Below are 19319 nucleotides of genomic sequence, written 5' to 3' on the forward strand. Positions count from 1 at the left end.
TTTGCCACTTAACAGTATCTGCACATGTCTTTCAAAGAGGACTTAGAGAAATGGGCTATCTCTCTTTTTAAAAAAAAAAAGGGAGGGGGCAATAGCATGATTTACACGTGTGGGCATTTACTACAGTCCCTTTAGGCCTTTAAATTTTGTATTGGGTGACAGCAGCAAAGGCCTACAAAACCCAGCTACTGAGGAACTCATTTCCCACTGTGTGTAACATCCAAAGGTGAGGCAGAAGCCGGATGTGGGCCCTGCATTGTTTTCTCCATGAAGCCTTAGGATCAAACCCCTGCTGACAAAAGAGTTGGAATTTACTTACCACACTGACCCTGTGAGCAACATGCATGCATTACCAGTTGCACGGGCCATGCTTTGATGTCAGCGCAAGCAGGAGCTGGCACTCATGGATAGCTGGACACTGAGTTTCAGAACTGGAAGCAGCCATTGCCTAAATGAAGCCAGTATACTCTTACCCTTTCTGTCCCATTCATTCTGGCATCAGATACTTTTTCATAGGCTTTTTTCTGTTTTGCTTCCCTTTGCTGTTGTCCTTGCCACAGCCTTCAGACCACTCCCCCCCCAATTATGTAGATTATAATAGTATAGTCAATTCACTTGGGGGGGGGGGGTTAAAGGCAACTTCTAGGCAATGTGAAAATATAAAATAGCATCACCAATCAACCTCTGGAGCCCTCATTTTTGTTAGATGATGATGATGATGATGATCCTTTTTTTTTTCCTTTTAAATCTTTCTAGCAAAAGTGGTTTGGGTAGCTCTTTTGTTACCCACACTGTTGAATTAGTTCTCTGGAGCTACAGGCTATATTTCAAGGTGGATCCTGCACTAATAACAAGGTGCAGTAAGCAGATGCAGCAATGCTGAAGACCTCTTTAGTGTCCCTTGTTAAACCAAACAGAATACAGTAGACCACATCAAATCCATACTCAGAACTTTTTTCTGGTTAACGAATCAGCTCAATTTTGAGTTACCAAAGATTTAAAGAAAAACATTCAATTAATTAATTTATTTATTATTTGAGTAAATTTAGCCAAAGGGAAAAAAAATCACTTGTCTGAACTGGCACTCTCTTACAAGACTTCTTTTTCTTGGGGGAAGGGGGTTTTGTAATGAATGAGAAAAGATTTGTTTTATAGTTGCATAGGCTAATATGGAGTAAAAATTCTATCTTCCTCCATGCTCACAGTTACTGCAGCTATATCCATGCTGACATTTAAAGGGAAACTAGAAAGGAAAGCATCAAAACTGATTCATAATCAAGTACTTCCTTCTAGAAGGTCTATTATTTTGACTGATGAGTTGTTCAATAAAATGAAGCTAGGAGTTAGCATAAAATGGCTTTTTAAAAAAATTTTTTTTTTTTTTAAAGAGGATGACAATGTATTTACTTTGGTTTGGATACAGCTTCTACTATCTAGGACATGGTTTATGACTATGAACTCTGCTTTCAGAAAGTCATCACACTTTGACTATGGTAATACAGTGCGGTACTCAATAACTAGATAAGAATTTCAAATGTACCTACCTCCTAACTGAGTTTGAAATTACAGTATTAAGTTATGATATACTGTAATGTCAATCATATTGACATTATTGAAATTACAATACAAAGGCTGTAAGATCATTGAGATCTTCTGTGAACATCCATCTATACAACGTGTAGTTAACTAAATTCAAGATCTAAAAATATTTTTAAGTTTCAAGAACATCTCTACAAAGTGAAAAAAATCTACTGAAAATACTCCCTGTGTATTCAAATCAACATTACACCATTTATTTCCCCCTGTATGTTTAAAATCACTTACACTTTTGATAGTGCTCTGCACTTCCTGGAAATTTCTGAAGACATGACTGAATATGCAACCATCTCAAGTTGTAGTTTTAAAAAACAAGTAAAATTTTTCAGCCAAAAGAATCACACACTTTAAATCCACCTTCTGATAATAACAAATATTCACTTTAAAATTAGTATTTCACATAAAAAGGAGTAAACTACTAGCAAAAAAAAAAAAGTAAGAAATGCCACTTTATCAAAACATTTTAGCTCTGCCCTTCTGAAGTCTTTACAAGAAATAAATACAGCTGCAATCTATAAGATTGCCACCTCTGTAAGTACTGTACATAGCAGAGGACAGTTACCCAATAACCAGAAAATTTGCTACAAAAATATATTGTTTTTTGTAACATCTGCAGGTAAACAGCAAAAAAATGCTATTAAAAATGCAGAAAAAAACTAGTAGTCTACCATACTATCTATAATGTTACAATAAAGTGCTCTTTGACTTTGTTTTCGCCTGTTAAAATTTCTCCTATCTAGAATTTTAGCTTACTAACTCAGTCTTTTACTAAAGAAAGATTTTTTTTTTTAAAGCCAAATTACCCTGCTGGGAAGGACCATTGCTAATCTGCTCTGGATTAAATAACTAACTTCATGGTAAATTAGAGAGTAAAATGCCCCAAAATGAGCCATTTAAAGACACCATTTGGTTGTCAAGCTTGTCCTACCTAGCATCTGCTCAAAATCTAAAAATTGCAGCCATAAGACTACCAAGACATTCCGCCCCCCCCCCGGTTGCATACTTACATTAAAAATCCATCTCTTTTTCATCATTCATTTCAGAACCCCTTCTGCAACTCATGTATTTTTCTCATCAATCATCACTAGTGAATTAAAAGAACCAGTGCTTAAATGGGAAGCTGTTTTTCTAGACAAATATCGGTGCAATTTTTTAAAACAGCAGACAAAGTACCATACTGGTAGCATACAAACTGGTTTTATGATTCTTCTGACTTCCCTACCAGCTGAGATTCTTCCTTATTCAGTATTTTGCCAAGGACTGCATCATAGTAAGGGCTGAAGACCATTTTGTTGTAGTTGACAAGACGAACATACTTGACAGCAATCTCTTCCAGCTCTCTCTGGATAGGGCCTAATCCTCCAGGAAGAGCAGGTAATGATTTCTGATGACTAGAAGCAAGATAACTCTCCAAAAACTTTTGAATTCGAGAATCTGGAAAAATTGGATCAAGGGTTTTGATTCGTTTTTAAAAGAGGCAGTCAATCAGAAAGATCATAATCTCACATACACGAAAGCTGAACGTAGTGAACAAGTATTTGAAACGTTAAATGAGAAGAGCATGCATGACTCACCACCAACAGTTTTACAAATAGAAAAGAGTGGTCATTTGAGAACAGACCGTATTTTGTCAAAGCATACCTATTAGCTTGCATATGGTGTTACCAGGATCAGCCACTGCTTGGATTTGTCCTTTAAGCACAGTCTCTCTCTCAGCTGTGAATGGTGCAAACCCATGCTCAGAAAGGCAGCTATTAATTTCAGCACACACCTTTTCACTGATGGTAGCCAAAGATTCCCTTAGGTTAAAGGAGCTAGAGAAAGTGGAGTAGAACATTACTTAAGGATTTTAGTTTTTCACGTTTCTTCCACCTTTAAAAACAAAGCAACCAGTTAGAGTTGCCTCAGTTATCCGGTGTAATGGAAGAAGAGTAATCCGGATAAAGCAAGAATTATAAAGAACACAATGTATTTTATATATATGAAAAATAAAGTTAAGACACAAAACCAAGAGGTGGGATAGCATTAAAGATTTCCAACCTGAACAATCCATCCACGTGAGAGCTGACTTTCTGTCTATATAGACAGTTCAGACTAACGTAAAAAACAGCTGTCAACCCACAACGTGTACAGGAATCATTCCAAATTCCCAAGCACCTTACTGTACCACACTCAAACAACCCAAGGCAGGCTGGCCCAAACTGTGAGCATAGGTAGCTGCTTGCACTCCCAGGGCTCTAACTTCATATGCCAACCAGGCATCCTAAGGAACAAACACTTTGAAAAACAGAGCATGCACACGTTAGGAAAGAACAGAGCAAAAACAGACAGTTCTGTATCAGTAAGCTGGACAAAAAGTGTCAGCCTGGACTAATAAGAAACCCTTATCACTTCCTCTACGTTTCCTACGGTCCACAGGGAAAGAGAAGCTTAAGCTGCAGTTTAAGATTACCTGCTAGGGTCAAAATGAAACTACACCTGCCTCTGTGTGAATAGGATTATTCAATACTCACGGAAGATGCATTCCTGTCAACAGCACCTTGATAATGGTTTTGATTTTCTCAGCAAATCCAGGTATACCAACAAGTGCTGAGCCTGCTGCGCTGAATGTGACCAGAAGGACAGTCCCAGTCAACAGGAGCTGTTCCAGCTCCAGCTGTATTTCCTGAAAGCGGGTCTGGTCCATTAACACAGTCTGCAAAGAAACGAGAAAGCCAGCAGAGAATAAATTCAGAATGCTGGGCTGTGAAGTGACACTGTGACATCAGATAAGATAATTTCGGTAATTCTGAAAACTGAATTCTTTCATAGCATTTACAAACAAAGAAAAAAAATCATTCTATTCACTAGACAGACAGACAAAACAGCCACACCAAAACCCACATGCTAGGCTGAGAGAAACCCAGCACATAATGCCCTGAAATAGCATGTCTGGAAGCCAGAAGAAATGCATCTTCCCTCAGACTTCTGCAGAAGGCTTATTACCAAGTCACTCTTAAACCTTAGTTTCCAGGGTGCTACAACAGTAAGCTTGCATTAAAAAGCACCTATAACACAATCCACTGAAATGTAGAGCTCCACCCACCAGTAACAGGCTGCCCAGAGAGCTTGTGGAATCTCCATCCTTGGAGATATTCAAACCCGACTGGACACAGCCCTGAGCAACCTGCTGCAGCTGACCCTGCTTCGAGCAGGAGGCTGGACTAGCTGATCTCCAGAGTCCCTTCTGATCTGAATTATTCTGTGATTCAATCTTATGGATAAAAGAGATTACAACTATCATTTCTTCACTCCAAAATATTTCAGGAGGTTGAAAGAATGAAAACATACACGTTTATATACAATATACAATATTACACTGTAGATATAATGTAATATTCTGCTTTATGACATAAAACACAAGCCTACCTGATCAAATTAGACTAATTTGACTAATGCTCAGTGACCAGAAAGACCTCCTGAGAAAGGTACAAGAAATTCACTAAGGGACCATTACAGGGGTACCATATAAGGGACTTCCTGGGGGGAAAAAAAAAATAAGTCTGCTGAAATAACAGCAGTTCAAACGAAGGTGGCTTTGCAGGAGCATACTGATAAATGTGTATTATGTTACTGTCTATTGTTTTATTCTCTCATGACCATTGCATTAATTCACGAAAAATATTCAACAATTAAAATGTTTAAAAGACGCCTTGTATTTCACCTTTCAATTACTAAGCTTATATTGTAAATCAGTTGTAATCCCCTGTCAAACCTCAAAATGCATGTTTTTCTTTTAAGAAACACTACTGGAGTTAAGATATAGCACAGGAGAGCAATGAAAGATATATTCACTATAATACCTGTTGAACAATTTGAACTTAAATAACTCAGTTATGAACAGTAGGTTTCTGAGTGCATACAGAAACCTCTCAAACACACCTGAAGGAACACAGAGATAATAAGTATTTCTGCTTTGTAGTTTCTAGAAGTATTTGTCAGAGAGTTATTTCTAGACACGCAAAAAGCTGTTTATTTTGCCCACCATGAGTTCCTGGCTTTTCTGCTCCATAACAATGAGTTAAGGACATCGAATTCACAAGGAAGCCCAGCTTTTACAGAGTATAACCCACCTTTATTTTCTCTCCCACAACCTGAAACGTACAAATTAGCCCCAATTCAAAGGGTTGTTGGAAAGATTTTGAACCAGAGGTTTAGCCTCCCAAGTACAAAGAGAAACAGCCACGTGACCATGAAGAGGCAAAGAACTATGTTATTCTATTCCAATTTTCAAACTTTGTTACCTATGCTGAGACAGTCCTATGAAAAACACCTACTAAAACCAGTTTGCACCTTCATTCACTACCAAAACAGCTGCTCATTTACCCAAGAACTCCCTGCAACATGTTTTCTTTTTTTACAGTTATTATTTCCCACATAAGATGATACAGGTTGCAAACTTGACAAAAACACTATTCATCTTCAAAGGAGAGCAGGGGGCTAGAGGCCCAAAGGAACTGTGGCCTCAATACCAGGCCCTACAGGCACACAGGAAGGCCTACCACACCCCAGGCGACTGGTGTGACTAGATAAGCTACAGGAGAGGAGATAAAGGCACAGAAAAGAGCAACTGCCTGCTCAACAGGTTAGCATCAGGAACAAAACAAAACTGGCTCCTCTCTTTCTCAACTAAGCCTCAGAGCTGAAAAAGAATTTACCCTATTAAGAGAGTTATGAGTAGCCTCAATCAAGAAATAAAGCTTTTAGTACTCTATTTGTGGCAAGGCTACAAATCCAAACAATTTTCATTATATCGCAGAAATATGGAAGTAGTAGAACACAGAAATCAATTTCTCTATTAAATACCTACTTCTGGAAAAGGCCTGCTCACATGATCCCACTTTAGGAGCTTTAGATATGCCTGGTTTTGTACAGCAGTGGAACACAATGCAGAAGCTCCACCAGCAGCACCATCATCACTGCAGTGGGAAAGCAACTTTTTACATCTCAACTTTACGAGGTCATCCGCTGCTTCTTGCAACCAGTCTGTGACAAGGTCTAACGAATCTGGAAGAGGAGGGGAAAAAAAGCCTTGGTAAGAGAATTTGTTTTCAAAGCTAGTTTTATCCAAAATTAATTTCCAAATAATCCCATTAAGTCACTGTTCCTAATACCCATGATATCAGTTATTGATATGCATTTTATTTACAGCATCAATCGGAACATCTAGAACAAAATCAAAAACCACAAAGATATAGGAAATCAGAGGCAAGATTATGCCTGCTAATTCTGCACTAAAAAAAAAAAAGACCCCCTCCACATAAACTAGCCCAAAGACCTATAGTTCTAAAGCATGCTGTACTGATTTATTATGTTGCACACTATTCAAACAAAACAAAACTCCAGCGTATTAAGTGCTGAAATGTTGTACCAGTAGATTTTTTCAAACCATAGTTTTGGGGCACAAGCTGTCATTATATATGCTATAATTCATGCAGTAAATAAAATCTAATTTATTTTTGTGATACATAAGCAGAGATGCACAGTTTAATGGGAAGTCAGAGGGGAAGAAAGAAAGAAACAAAATCATACTTGGCTGTTTCTCAAGAAACTCCTGAAACTTCTTTCTTTCATATTCAGCAGATTGCTGCATTAATTTTGGCCTAATGCTGCTGACAGCGAAGTTTGCCATATCCATTTTCATTAGGTCTAATACAGAGAAAATTGCTCTAAATAAACAAGCAGAAAAGGTTATTCAGGGTTGCAGATGTTTAAGAGGTACTATTTACAAGATTTATTACAAACTGCCCAAGGAAAGAGCAAAAGCATGCATGCAAAACATTAACAGTGTGCTTAACTTCGGAGCGTGAGTCAGAGAAAAAGAGTGAGCAAGCATGCACATGCATGCATGCACCTCTTTCAAGAAGGAAATAAAACTTCCTCTTCTGCAAGACAGCCTCCACCACTATGAGCTCCCTAGATTGTATTTCCCAGGATGTGCAATATCATATGTTGAATACATAAAAAGACATCTGTGTTTCAAAGCTAGCCTACTGCCTCCGTTGGCAGCCTACACAGCCAACCTCAGTGGAAATCGAAGAATCAGACAAAAAAAAGGGGCGGGGGGGGGGGGAAGAAATTAATTTCAAAGCAACCAAGTGTCAGCAATGTTTCTGTCAGGTCAACCTTACTCTTGGAAGCTTATCAAATTAGAAAATGTTTTGGCATAAAAAGATAAAATAACAAGGATAACAGGATTTCCTCTAACTACTGAAAGCTTAAGCTGCTTATTCAGAAAGATGGTGACAAAGCAGAGATCTCCTCTATGCTCTCAGATCCAGATTGCTCCCTTTTTGGGGGAAAGAACTGGCTGAGGAACAACAACTTTTTCCTATGTTCCTAATTGTGTCCAAGTTTAAAACCAACAGCAGAAGGTATTAAAAGAAAAAACAGAAAACAGCAAAAAAAGCAAATTAACCACTCATCTGCTATCTTAAGGCTTATATACATGGAACATTTAAGAAAATGCCCTTCAGTGACATGCAAGAGCCAGGCAAATACTCCAGTTCATCAGAACCAAGAGGGTCCTTGACTTCTGGAGCATCTCTCCCCTTCACACCCACAACTATATTCCCTTCCCTTTCACTCTCTTTTTCTAGGAGGATTAGCAAGTTACCCTGCTAGAGAACCACCTCTCAATCCCACACGTTCACATACACCTACCGTTATTTAAAGGACTCTCAACACAACTAATAAATATAATTTCAGTACCTGAACAGAGGAACTATTTCACAAATATCTTTCAGTTTCTTAATTTCTTCGTCTCGAGCTGGAGCACAAAGGGTCCCCATCATCCCAATAACAAATTCTACCAACTTAGAAATGTCCAGAGCCCCATTTTCTGCCTCTTGTTTTATCAAATCCAGATCAAGAACTTCTGTAATCTGGTTTCTTAGTCTAGTATGACCAGGCAACAAGAAAGATAAGAGAGTCTGAAATGGAAAGTTTTTAACAGCGCATTAGTTCTACATATCAAACACTATTAGACCACAGCAGTTATTGAACCACTTCTTATTTAAACTAACGGCCATTTACAAGTGGGATCTCAATTTTCTTAACAAAGCCATAGAGCCATTTACCAGTTCCAAATTCAAACGTTTCACCTCGTTCTGTATGATACTTAAGTTACCTGAGTGGTCAATGCTTGGTAGTACACATCATTTTTAAGATTGTTGTGCGTGGCTTTGTCAATCCATGTTGGGGCATCTCAGTGCTTCCATAAGTAATATTATTGTCATAATATGAAGCAAGTTTGGAAATATGAAACCAGTATTACTTACTTCTATTAATCTTAAATGATCTGGCTTTTTTTTTTTTCATTTAAATTTTTCCTCTGGGAGTATACAGTTCACTTATGTTCACAGAAAATAATTACAAGATCAAGAAAGTCCTTTATGAACAGTCACATTTCAAACACTTTTGCCTGTTCATATCAATACAGCTACACAAATTAAATAATTCACTTTACTATCACAGCATCTTACCTCTTTAATTTCTCCCAGTAGTTTAATTGCATGGTCATATGTTGGTGGATCTTCCTTTAGCTGGGCTTCCAGACAATCCCAGAAAGCTTTGTGCACAATATCTCTTACTTTTTTTTCCAAGCTGTGGGTGTAAACAACCAGTTAAAAAGGGCAATACTTGCCTCTGCAACCACCATTATGTAGTGACCTGCAGCTCCTTAAAGCAGGGTGTGTAATGAATATGTGAGGATTAACAGAGAAGAAATCTACCATTTTAAATTACTTGGGGAGGGGGGAAAAAAAAGGGAAAGGAAAACTAGATGTAGGATTTGGAATGGTTCATATCCCAATAAAGGGTTACATGCAAGCAAAGAAGGCTACCGATTAAATCCTTGAAAGCATCTGTCAAACACTACCTCAAGTAGACCACTGGAAGAAAAAAAAAAAAATCATAAAAATTATAGTTTCTCTTCAAAAGAATAGTATTGATGTTTCTTTGCCAAATTTCACTAAGTAATACAATTTTACCAAGTAAAATTTATTAAATAAAACTAAGAGAAATTAAGTAACTCCCCTGATGCAAAAGCTTCTGTTTTTCAACTTGAATTCTGAGATTACTGAGTTAAAGGCCCTGGTTCAGTTGGTATAAACAATAAATGAATTCCACTGTTCCCGTAACAAATTTCTAATTCAAAATATTGAAAATTACTCCATTTCAGTAGGCACGCTCCTGTTCACACCAGGTTTGAATTCAACACTGAAGAAAAAGCTTAAAATGCTCACTCACACACATGCGAAGCATGTCTGCACCAAATCCCATAGATTCCCAAGATTCTTACTCCAAGTGCCACTGAGGTTCAAGGATCTCCCAGAAGTACTTCAGTGCTGTGGTTCCCTGACAGTAGCCAATACATGCTCTACTGCAAGTGTATACAACTGCAAATACAATCACAACTGTTTTCTCCTTCAACCACTTGTCTTCATGTACGATCAAGTTGCAGGGGACCCTAAGCTATACTTTCCACCAAAAACTATTTAAACATAGAATGGGGAGAATGAGCTTTGCATGCCTCAGGTATAGTTTCTAAATGCTCACTTCAGGGCCAGCATTTGTGTAGGATAAAGAGCCAGCATCAGACCACCCATAAACTGTGCATGACCCAGAAACAAAGCACCAAAAAAGGACTGGACACTACTGCTTGGGTCTGCCTAGCAGGTGAGGCAGACACAGAGATGGCGATGAGAAGACAGATCAACTCATTGCTTGAGCTCTAAAACATGACAGTCTTGATGGACAACAGAGAGGTCTGTTATCATGTGCTAGCTCAGTTAAAAGCAAATTTGTCCTCAGCATTTAAGGGAGACGTGATTCTGTTGCCTACCAACTCAGGTGCTGAGGCAAGTGAACAAAGTACAAGGACCCTCCTCTGCTCTACTCAATCCTTATCAAAGTCAATTCCTGTTGGGACTGTGAGGCTCAGTTTCTTTAAGAGCACATGCACATTTTTGGGATTACTATTGTCTCATTATCTAGCAGTCCATAGCCCTTAATAATAATACCCCTGGTAAAATATGCTGGTGTCAGAGCTAGAAATACTGCCTTTTCAGTCAGGGACAATTCAAGTTGCAGGCGATATCCTCTCAATACTAATGCTAACAGGAACTACAATCACCTTCTTTTGGTGGAGACAGGCATCAGGTCTTTCCTCTTGGTCTGACCAATTTCTATACAGAACAACCACTGCCAGTTTTTTTACAGCCATCCATACCATATGCTCTGGGAGCACTCACGAAGTTAGTGTTCCAGCATGATATGCAGCTGTCTCCCAGAACGAGGCAAGAAAGAGCTTAGGAAAAGAAGCAGACTTTTACCCCAGCATTGCTCCAGTGCCTGTATACAGTAGGGACATACCTTAAACAAACAGCTCTCAAAGGGGTTGCCAGTTAGAGCTGAAATTAATACTAAAACAGCTTCTGGTTTTAATGGGAGGAAAAAAAAAAAGTATACTGAGGAAAATTCACAGGCAGTTGCCTTGCTAATGTCCCTTAAGCTTCCCTTAAGGAAAAAACCATTAACAACCTCGAGTTCACGTCCTGTCTCAAAAACAGATATGAAATATGCTTTGAGCTATACTTGGGCAAACAAACATCCATAGCTAACCTGTTCAAACCTGGAGCAAAGACAAGAATGCTGAAATAGAGCCTGTTATTCAGGCACAGATGGTCTCTGGGGTCTCTCTCTCTCTCAAAAGCAGAGTACCTGTGACATCTACAGAAGAAAATCTGGTTCCAACTCGGACCAAGTCTCTTTCCTGAAATATGAAGTCACTTTCACAAATTAACCCAAGAAACACATTGTCAGACACATCGTCTCTCTATATCTGTGTACGGAAGGAAAAGGAACAGCAGATAAAGCACTGTTGATGCAAAACCCTGTTACAGGACTGGGCCAGCTACACTGGCCAGTATGTAACTAAACGTCAAATCCTCTCCTATTTTCCCTCCATCCTCCCTTACTCCAGAGTGGAATTACTGTAGGCAAGAGAGAGAAAGAAAGCCTTCAAACTTAAAAGGAACAAGGACTAACCTAAGAAAATGTAGCAATGTCTTCCTCAAAAAATTCCCACAGACCCTAGGCTCAAAAAAAGCTGGAATGATCACTTTCATCTTATTGCCAAAGGCAGTGAAAGCATATGAGATACTAAGAGCACTACCTGTTCCTGCAGATAGAAACCTGGACCCAGGTTTCCAGAGGATCCCAGGCTCAGGTTCCTGCGGCAAGGGGGAAATTGGCAAGAACTGCCCCACGACAGGGTCCACACCCACACATGCCCAAGGAATTACTCCAAGAGGCTCACTCTTCACATGCACACATTTCTGGGGAAGCAGAACTACACGCTTACCTTCTTCTTATGCTCCTTCCTAGGCATCTCCTATTGGGCACTGTCAGGTAGGATACTAGACAGAGCCTTTATATGATCCACTACAGCTGTTCTGCAGTTCCACAAATGAAAACTTTACTTAAGTATTCGATAACAGTCTTACCTGTGCTCTGGTAATTCAGCTGGTTTTATCTGAAAGTCTCCATTAACAACAATTTCATGTGCTAGTGCCATGTTGGTTACTCCTTTAGCTGTTTCCATTAGCTCTTCTACTGACACGAGCCGAGGAGGACTAGCTGTAACACAAATAAAACTGTCAGACAGTTATCAATATATATCTGTGGGAAAGAGCCCATGTAATACTTCTGGACGCTGAAGATTCTTCTCCTTTCCCCCCCCTCCTCTTCCAACAGTGGGCAGATGGGACAAGTTTGGAGTATTACAGAAAACAAAGGAGTGAATCCCAGTTAATGTTTTGGGCTCAGTATGTCGATTACTTCCAAGTTCCATCAAGCTCTTCATTAAAAACAAACACATAAAAAATACATTACTTCTTTAGGACTGCTTAATTGTATCTTTCTCCATACTGTAGAGAGAGATCATTAAAAACATCAACATGTCACTGTACTATTTCACCAGTTGTTGTGCACATGTTGCCATTTCAATTTTATATTTTTTCAAGGAAACGACTTTATAAAGCAGTCTGCAATTAACACTAAACAATACAACGTTAAGCAATAACACACTGGTGGCTAATTACTCCCAGTACTTCCAATGCAACTGGCTCTACTCCAAAATCTCTTTTTTTCCAGAGGTTATTGCCCAAGTGACAAAGGACATCAAGACCTAGTCCCAGCACTGATGTCCAAGGCTTCTTCCTCTGGCAGGAACAGTGGACAGGCAAGTAGCTTCAAAATGGACTCTGAGCACACAAGCGAATAGGAGGAAGCACGACACCTGAAAAAACAGGCCTGTTTCCATTAAGCGGGAGACAAAAGTAGTGACTGAATAGATAGGTAGAAATCTGGGACATAAAAAAGCAGTGGTTGGGACAGTGACAGTTTCAGAAAACTTAAACCTGGGAACTACTGCTCCTAATTGTTCCAGGTTACATGACATCTTCCTCCTGGGATGCTGTTGACATTACTGCGGTGCATAAAGTTGCACCAAAAGCAAGAAGACACAAGGACAGAGAAGGTGCCAAAGGTGCAACCTGTGCTGGTTAGGGGAGCAATCTTGTCCCCACTGAAGCCAGCTGAAACTTGTTGTCGCTGATTCTTTGTGCTAACAATTCCTCCTAGTTGCACTAGCATCAGTGCAAGCAGTGTGCGTGGAGGCCCTGCGATGTCATGCCAAAATTAAGAGAAGCACCACAGCTCTTCCCAGGGCCAGCTATTTTGAAAAAAAAGGAGAAGCTGGATCATTAGTGCCCTCAGGTGAGGCAGACAAGAATGGCCAAGGCCATCTCAACTCTTCAAGAAGACATATAGCTGAGCTGAAGGGGGAAAAAAGTCTAAACAGAATTGCCGTAATGTATTGCTTCCTCTTTCTGTAGTTCATTCCTTTCTACAGCAGGCCAAGCATAGGAGCAACACATTGGTTCCCAAAATGAAACAAACCAACCAGGAATCTTCATATGCTGGGTCCACTGAGATATGTTTTAGCCAGACTATTGTGACTGGCTCAACTGATAGTCCGGTTTGATTACACTTAGGCTAGTAACATAGAAAAGGCACTGCAAAAGTAAACGCCCATCACCCGCCATTTAAAGGCGTTCCAAATATATAACACATACGTGACAATTTTCTGTGAGTACCTCATTCTTCTCATGCAGTGCTTTTTAACCCTTATTTCCTTCTATTTAGGACTTAATCTTGCACAGAGATTATGAGAGCACAGCAAGGATTGATATTCTGAGCAGAACTTGCAGCATAATGAAGTTCACAGCTGAATGAGAATACTCTTGTCCAATTGCCAAATGACTTCACTCTAGCAGCAGAGGCAGTAAAAGCTAAGAGACTCTTTCATAAACCAAAGAATGCTCTTAAATCATGTTACTTAATTCTCATATTATTCCTGCCTCCTTCCAAGGAGGGAGGGCTTGAGACCAACAACTTCTCTGTGGTGCACTGCAATACAAGGCTGTGCTATGCATTTTACTTTCACGCGTCCAAACCTCTGTCCATATCTATACCACATTTGCTATCAGGCAAACAGCAACACAATAGAACATAATTCCCATATGGAACATTTCTGCATAGCATGACACTACGCATAACACTAAACCTCAAGTAATAATGAATGCTATTAGAAACTAAAAAGAATGTAGCAAATAAAGCATGTGACACGCTGAGAATCTCCGCAAAAATTTGGAATTAGTTATCTCAGTAATTCTGTCTCCTCAGACTGAATCCCTAAGTCAAGAAAAATTCCTCTTTGTTTTATCTATAGATTTGCCAGAAATAATCAACAGTCATCTCACATCCAGCTCCTCATGTTGGAAGCAGGATGACAAAGAAAAACATGCTGTAGGAACAAACTTACAACATGACAGCCCTGTGAACTGTTTGACACTAAAACTAGTATTAGGATTGAAAACATTCCCACATTGCCCAGTGGAAGCTTATTAAATTTCAGATTTAAAATAAGTCCACTCAACAGAACAGCAAGAAAAGAGGCACCATTAAACTTTTTATCTGTATTTAGGAAGGGAAGGAGAACATGAGAGGGAAGGAAGAGGATAGGACATATTTTGTTGATAATAGACTTTCCTATCCTGAAGTAGAAACAGAGACTGTAACAGTCCAGAAAGTTCAGCTGATAAAACAAAAGGTAACAAACAAACAGTAGCAACAACTCAGCTACTAGTACTGATTAGAATACTATAGTAGCAATTAGCTACACTATACTGGGGTAGTGCTTTTTCCTGTAAACACTCTCACAAAGTATCTAAGATATATAAGGCTCACGACAACACAGCTATTGTGAACAATGAGGTACTGAAATAAAATGGGAAAAAAACTGTAACGGGAAAGGGCTGTAATACCTTTGTATTACAAACAGCTTCAAAATAAAACAAATAATGAGGATATGTACAGCATTTAACTGTATAACGCTGTCAAACATATACAGAATGCTGTAAAAGCCCATGCTTGTTTCCATTGAAAAAATTACAGAAATCTACTTTTTTTTTTTTTTAAAGTGGGTTTGCTTTGCTTACACTTTGGTGTATCATCTCTGTGTGAAGCTGGAGCACTCTGTCGTATTCTTTTTCTGATAGACTGATCCACATTATCCACGCTCTTCTCCTCTTGGTCATCCTCCAAAACACTCAACTTCTCTTCAGCTGTATGCGGCTTGTCAGGATTTTGAGACATTTTCAGTTGTTACTTTTTAGGAAAAGAAAAAAAAAACGTAAAAGGGAATGAATAAGCATTTTCTGACATAGCTGAATGGGAAATCATCACCCTCATTTCTCTTGATTAAGAAAAAATTAGGAATAGAAGAAAATCTTACAAAGAATTGCATGATGTCATTCCCACGATGGTGGTGGACATGGATGCAATGACTCACTTCCCATCTTACACAAAAAAGAAGCTACCATTTACTTAAACTGCATTCCTAGTATGTTCTCAAAAATTGGAAACTGTTCCTTTACCATAACACACACCAGTGAGAAAGAAAAAGACATTTAAGTTTCTTTCTTAGCCTTGCTTATGAGGAGCAGTAAAAAACATGTTTTGAATAGTATTGTGGACATGCTTTACAAAAAGATTATGCCAAACAAAACATTTCCCCTCTATATAATGATAAGAAAGTGTTCTGAACATAACGTACTTCTGACCTACGACCTGTCGCAACTGATCAGAACCCAAATTCTTCAATCTAGGCCATCCAAATAAATTAAGAAGCAGGAAAAGGACTAGAAAATAATTAATATAGAATCTTACTCCCATAACTTCCTTCCATGCAAGAAGCACAATTTATGCATAAAGATGTCAGGATGTTCACATGAGTTTAACATGAGTTTTTCAAATGTTAATTTACTAAATGTTAGATTTTAAATAATTTTTGTATTACATCACAAATACAGTTTATCCAATGATACACTGAAAAAATGGCCACTGGAAAAGCATGTCTCACTATTCATTATCTCATTATCTTCACCTATTTTATGTTCAGCTTCTTCTTTGAAGAACATAATTTGCATGCCTTGCCATTGAAAACTCTCTACCATACCGGAAGCTACTGTTCAAACTTCAGTTCTAAGAAACCCCATTAAAAACGACATGATATCTCTAAATCAATCAAATAACCAGAAGCAAACATTTCTGCAAAGAAGGAAGTCAGGAAGAGTCTGTCTTTCAAAAAAAAAAAAAAAAATCCCCTGGAAAAACAACAACTTCCTCTTTCACCTACTATCCGAGGATTATTGCTTTCAAAATCTGAAAGAAACAAGTTCTCAGCAAGAGATATAGCTTGCAGAAGCACCTCACAGCTATTAAGAAAAACATACTTGCAGAGTCAAGGACTAAACTGAAAAGGAGGCAGCATAAACAAGCAACAGTGTAGAAATTTAGAACACAGCACTGAGATTTTTTGATACAATCACTGTAATGACTAACTCTGCTCCATCAGTATTTAAATTGCACGCTACCAAAGTCACTCGACAAGACAGCCAGGAGACTTAGCGGATATAAGAAATTATCATTCTGTTTTACAGCAATGACTCAGGATCATCATTGTGCTAGATACACATACATATGCAGCAACACACAGCACTTATCCAAAGCACTGTTATTTCTACTGTAGACAAGAAAATAAAGCGCAAAGAGCACAAAATATATCTTACATGAAAGCTAAGCCATCAGTGCATTCATATATTAGCCCCCACCTCTAGCTCACCCTTGTAAGTAATGCAAAGATAGCCTCCAGCTGGGTGTAACACAAAGCATCCAAACCAGCACACAGGTATGGTGGAGGAGGGAGACCAACAAAGTGCTCCCCGAGAAGAGGGAGCACAACCTCTAGACTGGAGGACAGAAGCTCTCAGTTACTGCAGATGCTCTAGCAGCAAGAGGACATGGAAATCTGATGATAAAGTAGCAGTTAGAAGATGAGAGCATAGCAACAGCTGAAATAGAAAATGAAAGATAGGTCTCGTTAAACAAACAGAGTAGGAACCTGCATTGTTTACTTTAGCTAAAATAAAAGCTTTATCATAAAGGTTTCCACATTCATTCAACCAGATTAGATTGCTGTTCTTCCTATATGTTCTCTTCTTCAAAGCATCTTCCCAAAAACAAGGATCAGAAGCACAAAGATAACTCAACTAAGACATACTTCAGTCTTTAATGCATATGATATTTCAAAGTATCATATGTGATATGTCTTGCACTCTCACAATGCATTTTAACCTCACAAGCCCTAGAAGGGTATAGAAATATTACTTATAGAAGGGAAACTGGGGTGGTAAGTTAGGTAGGTTGCTCAAGGATCCACAGAAAAGAAATGGAAGGGCCAAGAAGATAATCAGTCTCACGATTATTACGTCCCAGCTTTGCCCCCCAGACTGTAATTCCTACCGCACAGACTACACTCTAAAAGTATCACTTTCCATAAAATGGCAGATCAAGAGCTACAATCTCAAAAACAACAACTTAATTTAAATACTGTTTGTTAAGAATTTTCACATTTCGCATGTGAAAAGGAGTTAGAAGAACTTCTGGGCCATTCAACCAAAGGACTTTTCAGCAGATGAAGTAAACAGGCACACTAGTTGATTTAGTTTAGTTTGCGATAGTCTACTCTTTTCTGCTGGTTTGCTGCTATTGTTTGCCAGAACAGGTCTAGAACAAATCCTCTTTCTACTGGATTAAATAAGCTTGACAATACCTCTTTCAAAAACGCAGTCATCATCTTTCGCTTCACAGAAACAATTCTGAGTCTTTATAGACTAGAGTCTACTTCTTGGTACTTTCCTCTAACGTTTTTTAAATAAAAACAGAAGTGCAAGAGAAAATATAACAAAACAAAATAAAATTTAAGTAAAACATGTTGCACTGGTTCTTTCCATCAAAGGTCCTGAAATCACCTCACACAAACCAGCATTAAATGAACTTCATCATGCTTCTGTGAGGTACATACAAGATTAGTCTGGATACAAAGCCACCTAAAACGTAAGGAGGCTCAAGTTCACAAGAGAAACACCAATCTACTATGCTGGCATTAAAAATAAGGTGAAATCATCCAATGCAGCTCCATGATTCAAGTATAGCTCCACTGCTCTGTACACAATTCAAAAAAAAAAAAAAAAGAAGTCCACTTCTTTTAAACTTTTTCTCCAACACTGACCTCCCTCCCCTTCCTCAATTTCATCTGCCATGTCACAGCCTCCTTCCTCTTGTAATCCATTAAAAGGCGAGTCAGTTCTGTGTGGTGAAGCTAGAGCCTGCCCCTTCTCCCCCTCTTCCAAACGGGAAGGGAAGCTCGTAAACTACTGTTTTCACCCTTGAATTGTCTGCAGCCTGCTCCGGGTGAGATCCTCAAAGCCTGCTCTGGCAGCAGGGTCTACTAAAAGAGGGCGTACAAGACAGCACACGAGTAATTCAGTACCGCGTAGCAACAATATTACTACACCAACCCCTAACCCCCGCCCCGAGACTGAGGGGCATCAGTCTTACTGCAGTGCTTTCAGACTGATTCACGAGTTAAACACAGCGCTATCGCTGGTACCGCTCAAAAGGCGCTGCAAGCAGCGGCTGCAGCTCCAGGCACCGGAGATGCCACCGGGGCTCCTAAACGGCCCACGCAGAAAACCAGTACCCACGACGCAGCCTGGAAACGCTTTCGCAGGTGCTAAACGGGGAAGAGGGGGCACGAAGAGGGTCCGTGTCGCCGTCCTAGGGGCGGGCTGCCGGGCCCGGGCCCACGGCGCCGCCTGCACCGCCACCGCCCCCCGCCGAGGAGCGCCGCCGGCCGCGGGCGCGCAGGGCCCTGCCCCCGCCCCCGGCCCCCGCCCCCCGCCGCGGGCCGGCCGCGCATCGCGCCGCGGGCCTTACCGCCGCCAGCAGCCGCAGCGCCCCGGGGGAGCCCCGCTCCCTGCCGTCTCCCGCGGCGCTGCGCGGCCGAGGCGCCGCCCCGCTGCAGGGCGGGCCGCAGCGGCGGGGGAGCGGCTGCGGGGCGGGGAGGCGGGACGCAGTGCCCGCCCCGCGCCGGGCGCCGCCGCCGGGGAAGGGGGGGTGGGGGCCGAGCCGGCGGGGGAGCCGCCGGCCCCAGGGGGAGCGGGGCGCAGCGAGGGAGGGGAAGCGGGGGCTGGGCCTGTTGTGAGCCCTTCAGC

General features: G+C 40.2%; 1 protein-coding gene across 2 annotated transcripts; it reads right to left on the bottom strand.

Moving 5' to 3' along the window:
- Positions 1 to 64: 64 nt before the first annotated feature.
- On the bottom strand, positions 65 to 19142 carry TCP11L1 (t-complex 11 like 1). Of its 2 annotated transcripts, XM_068945250.1 has the most exons (11): positions 19042 to 19115; positions 16886 to 17114; positions 15201 to 15369; positions 12144 to 12276; positions 9120 to 9240; positions 8347 to 8567; positions 7168 to 7304; positions 6446 to 6642; positions 4110 to 4291; positions 3238 to 3410; positions 65 to 3030 (listed from the first exon to the last, which is right to left on the bottom strand). In XM_068945250.1, exons 3-11 carry the CDS (start codon positions 15355 to 15357, stop codon positions 2795 to 2797), a joined length of 1557 nt encoding a protein of 518 aa, XP_068801351.1. In that variant the 5' UTR covers positions 15358 to 15369; positions 16886 to 17114; positions 19042 to 19115; the 3' UTR covers positions 65 to 2794. The 2 variants fall into 2 exon arrangements, with proteins under 2 accessions (XP_068801351.1, XP_068801350.1); XM_068945249.1 differs by lacking the exon at positions 16886 to 17114 and having other exon boundaries at positions 19042 to 19142.
- Positions 19143 to 19319: the final 177 nt, after the last annotated feature.

Source organism: Struthio camelus, chromosome 5, assembly GCF_040807025.1.
Source record: "Struthio camelus isolate bStrCam1 chromosome 5, bStrCam1.hap1, whole genome shotgun sequence".
Classification (NCBI taxonomy): domain Eukaryota; kingdom Metazoa; phylum Chordata; class Aves; order Struthioniformes; family Struthionidae; genus Struthio; species Struthio camelus.

Coding starts and splice junctions, on each gene's coding strand:
- TCP11L1 (XM_068945249.1), bottom strand. CDS start 15,357: ATGTCTCAAAATCCTGACAAGCCGCATACAGCTGAAGAGAAGTTGAGT. Junction 12,277..15,200: donor CAGAGATGATACACCAAAGT/GTAAGCAAAGCA, acceptor TTTGTGTTACAG/CTAGTCCTCCTCGGCTCGTG. Junction 9,241..12,143: donor GCTGAATTACCAGAGCACAG/GTAAGACTGTTA, acceptor TTACACCCACAG/CTTGGAAAAAAAAGTAAGAG.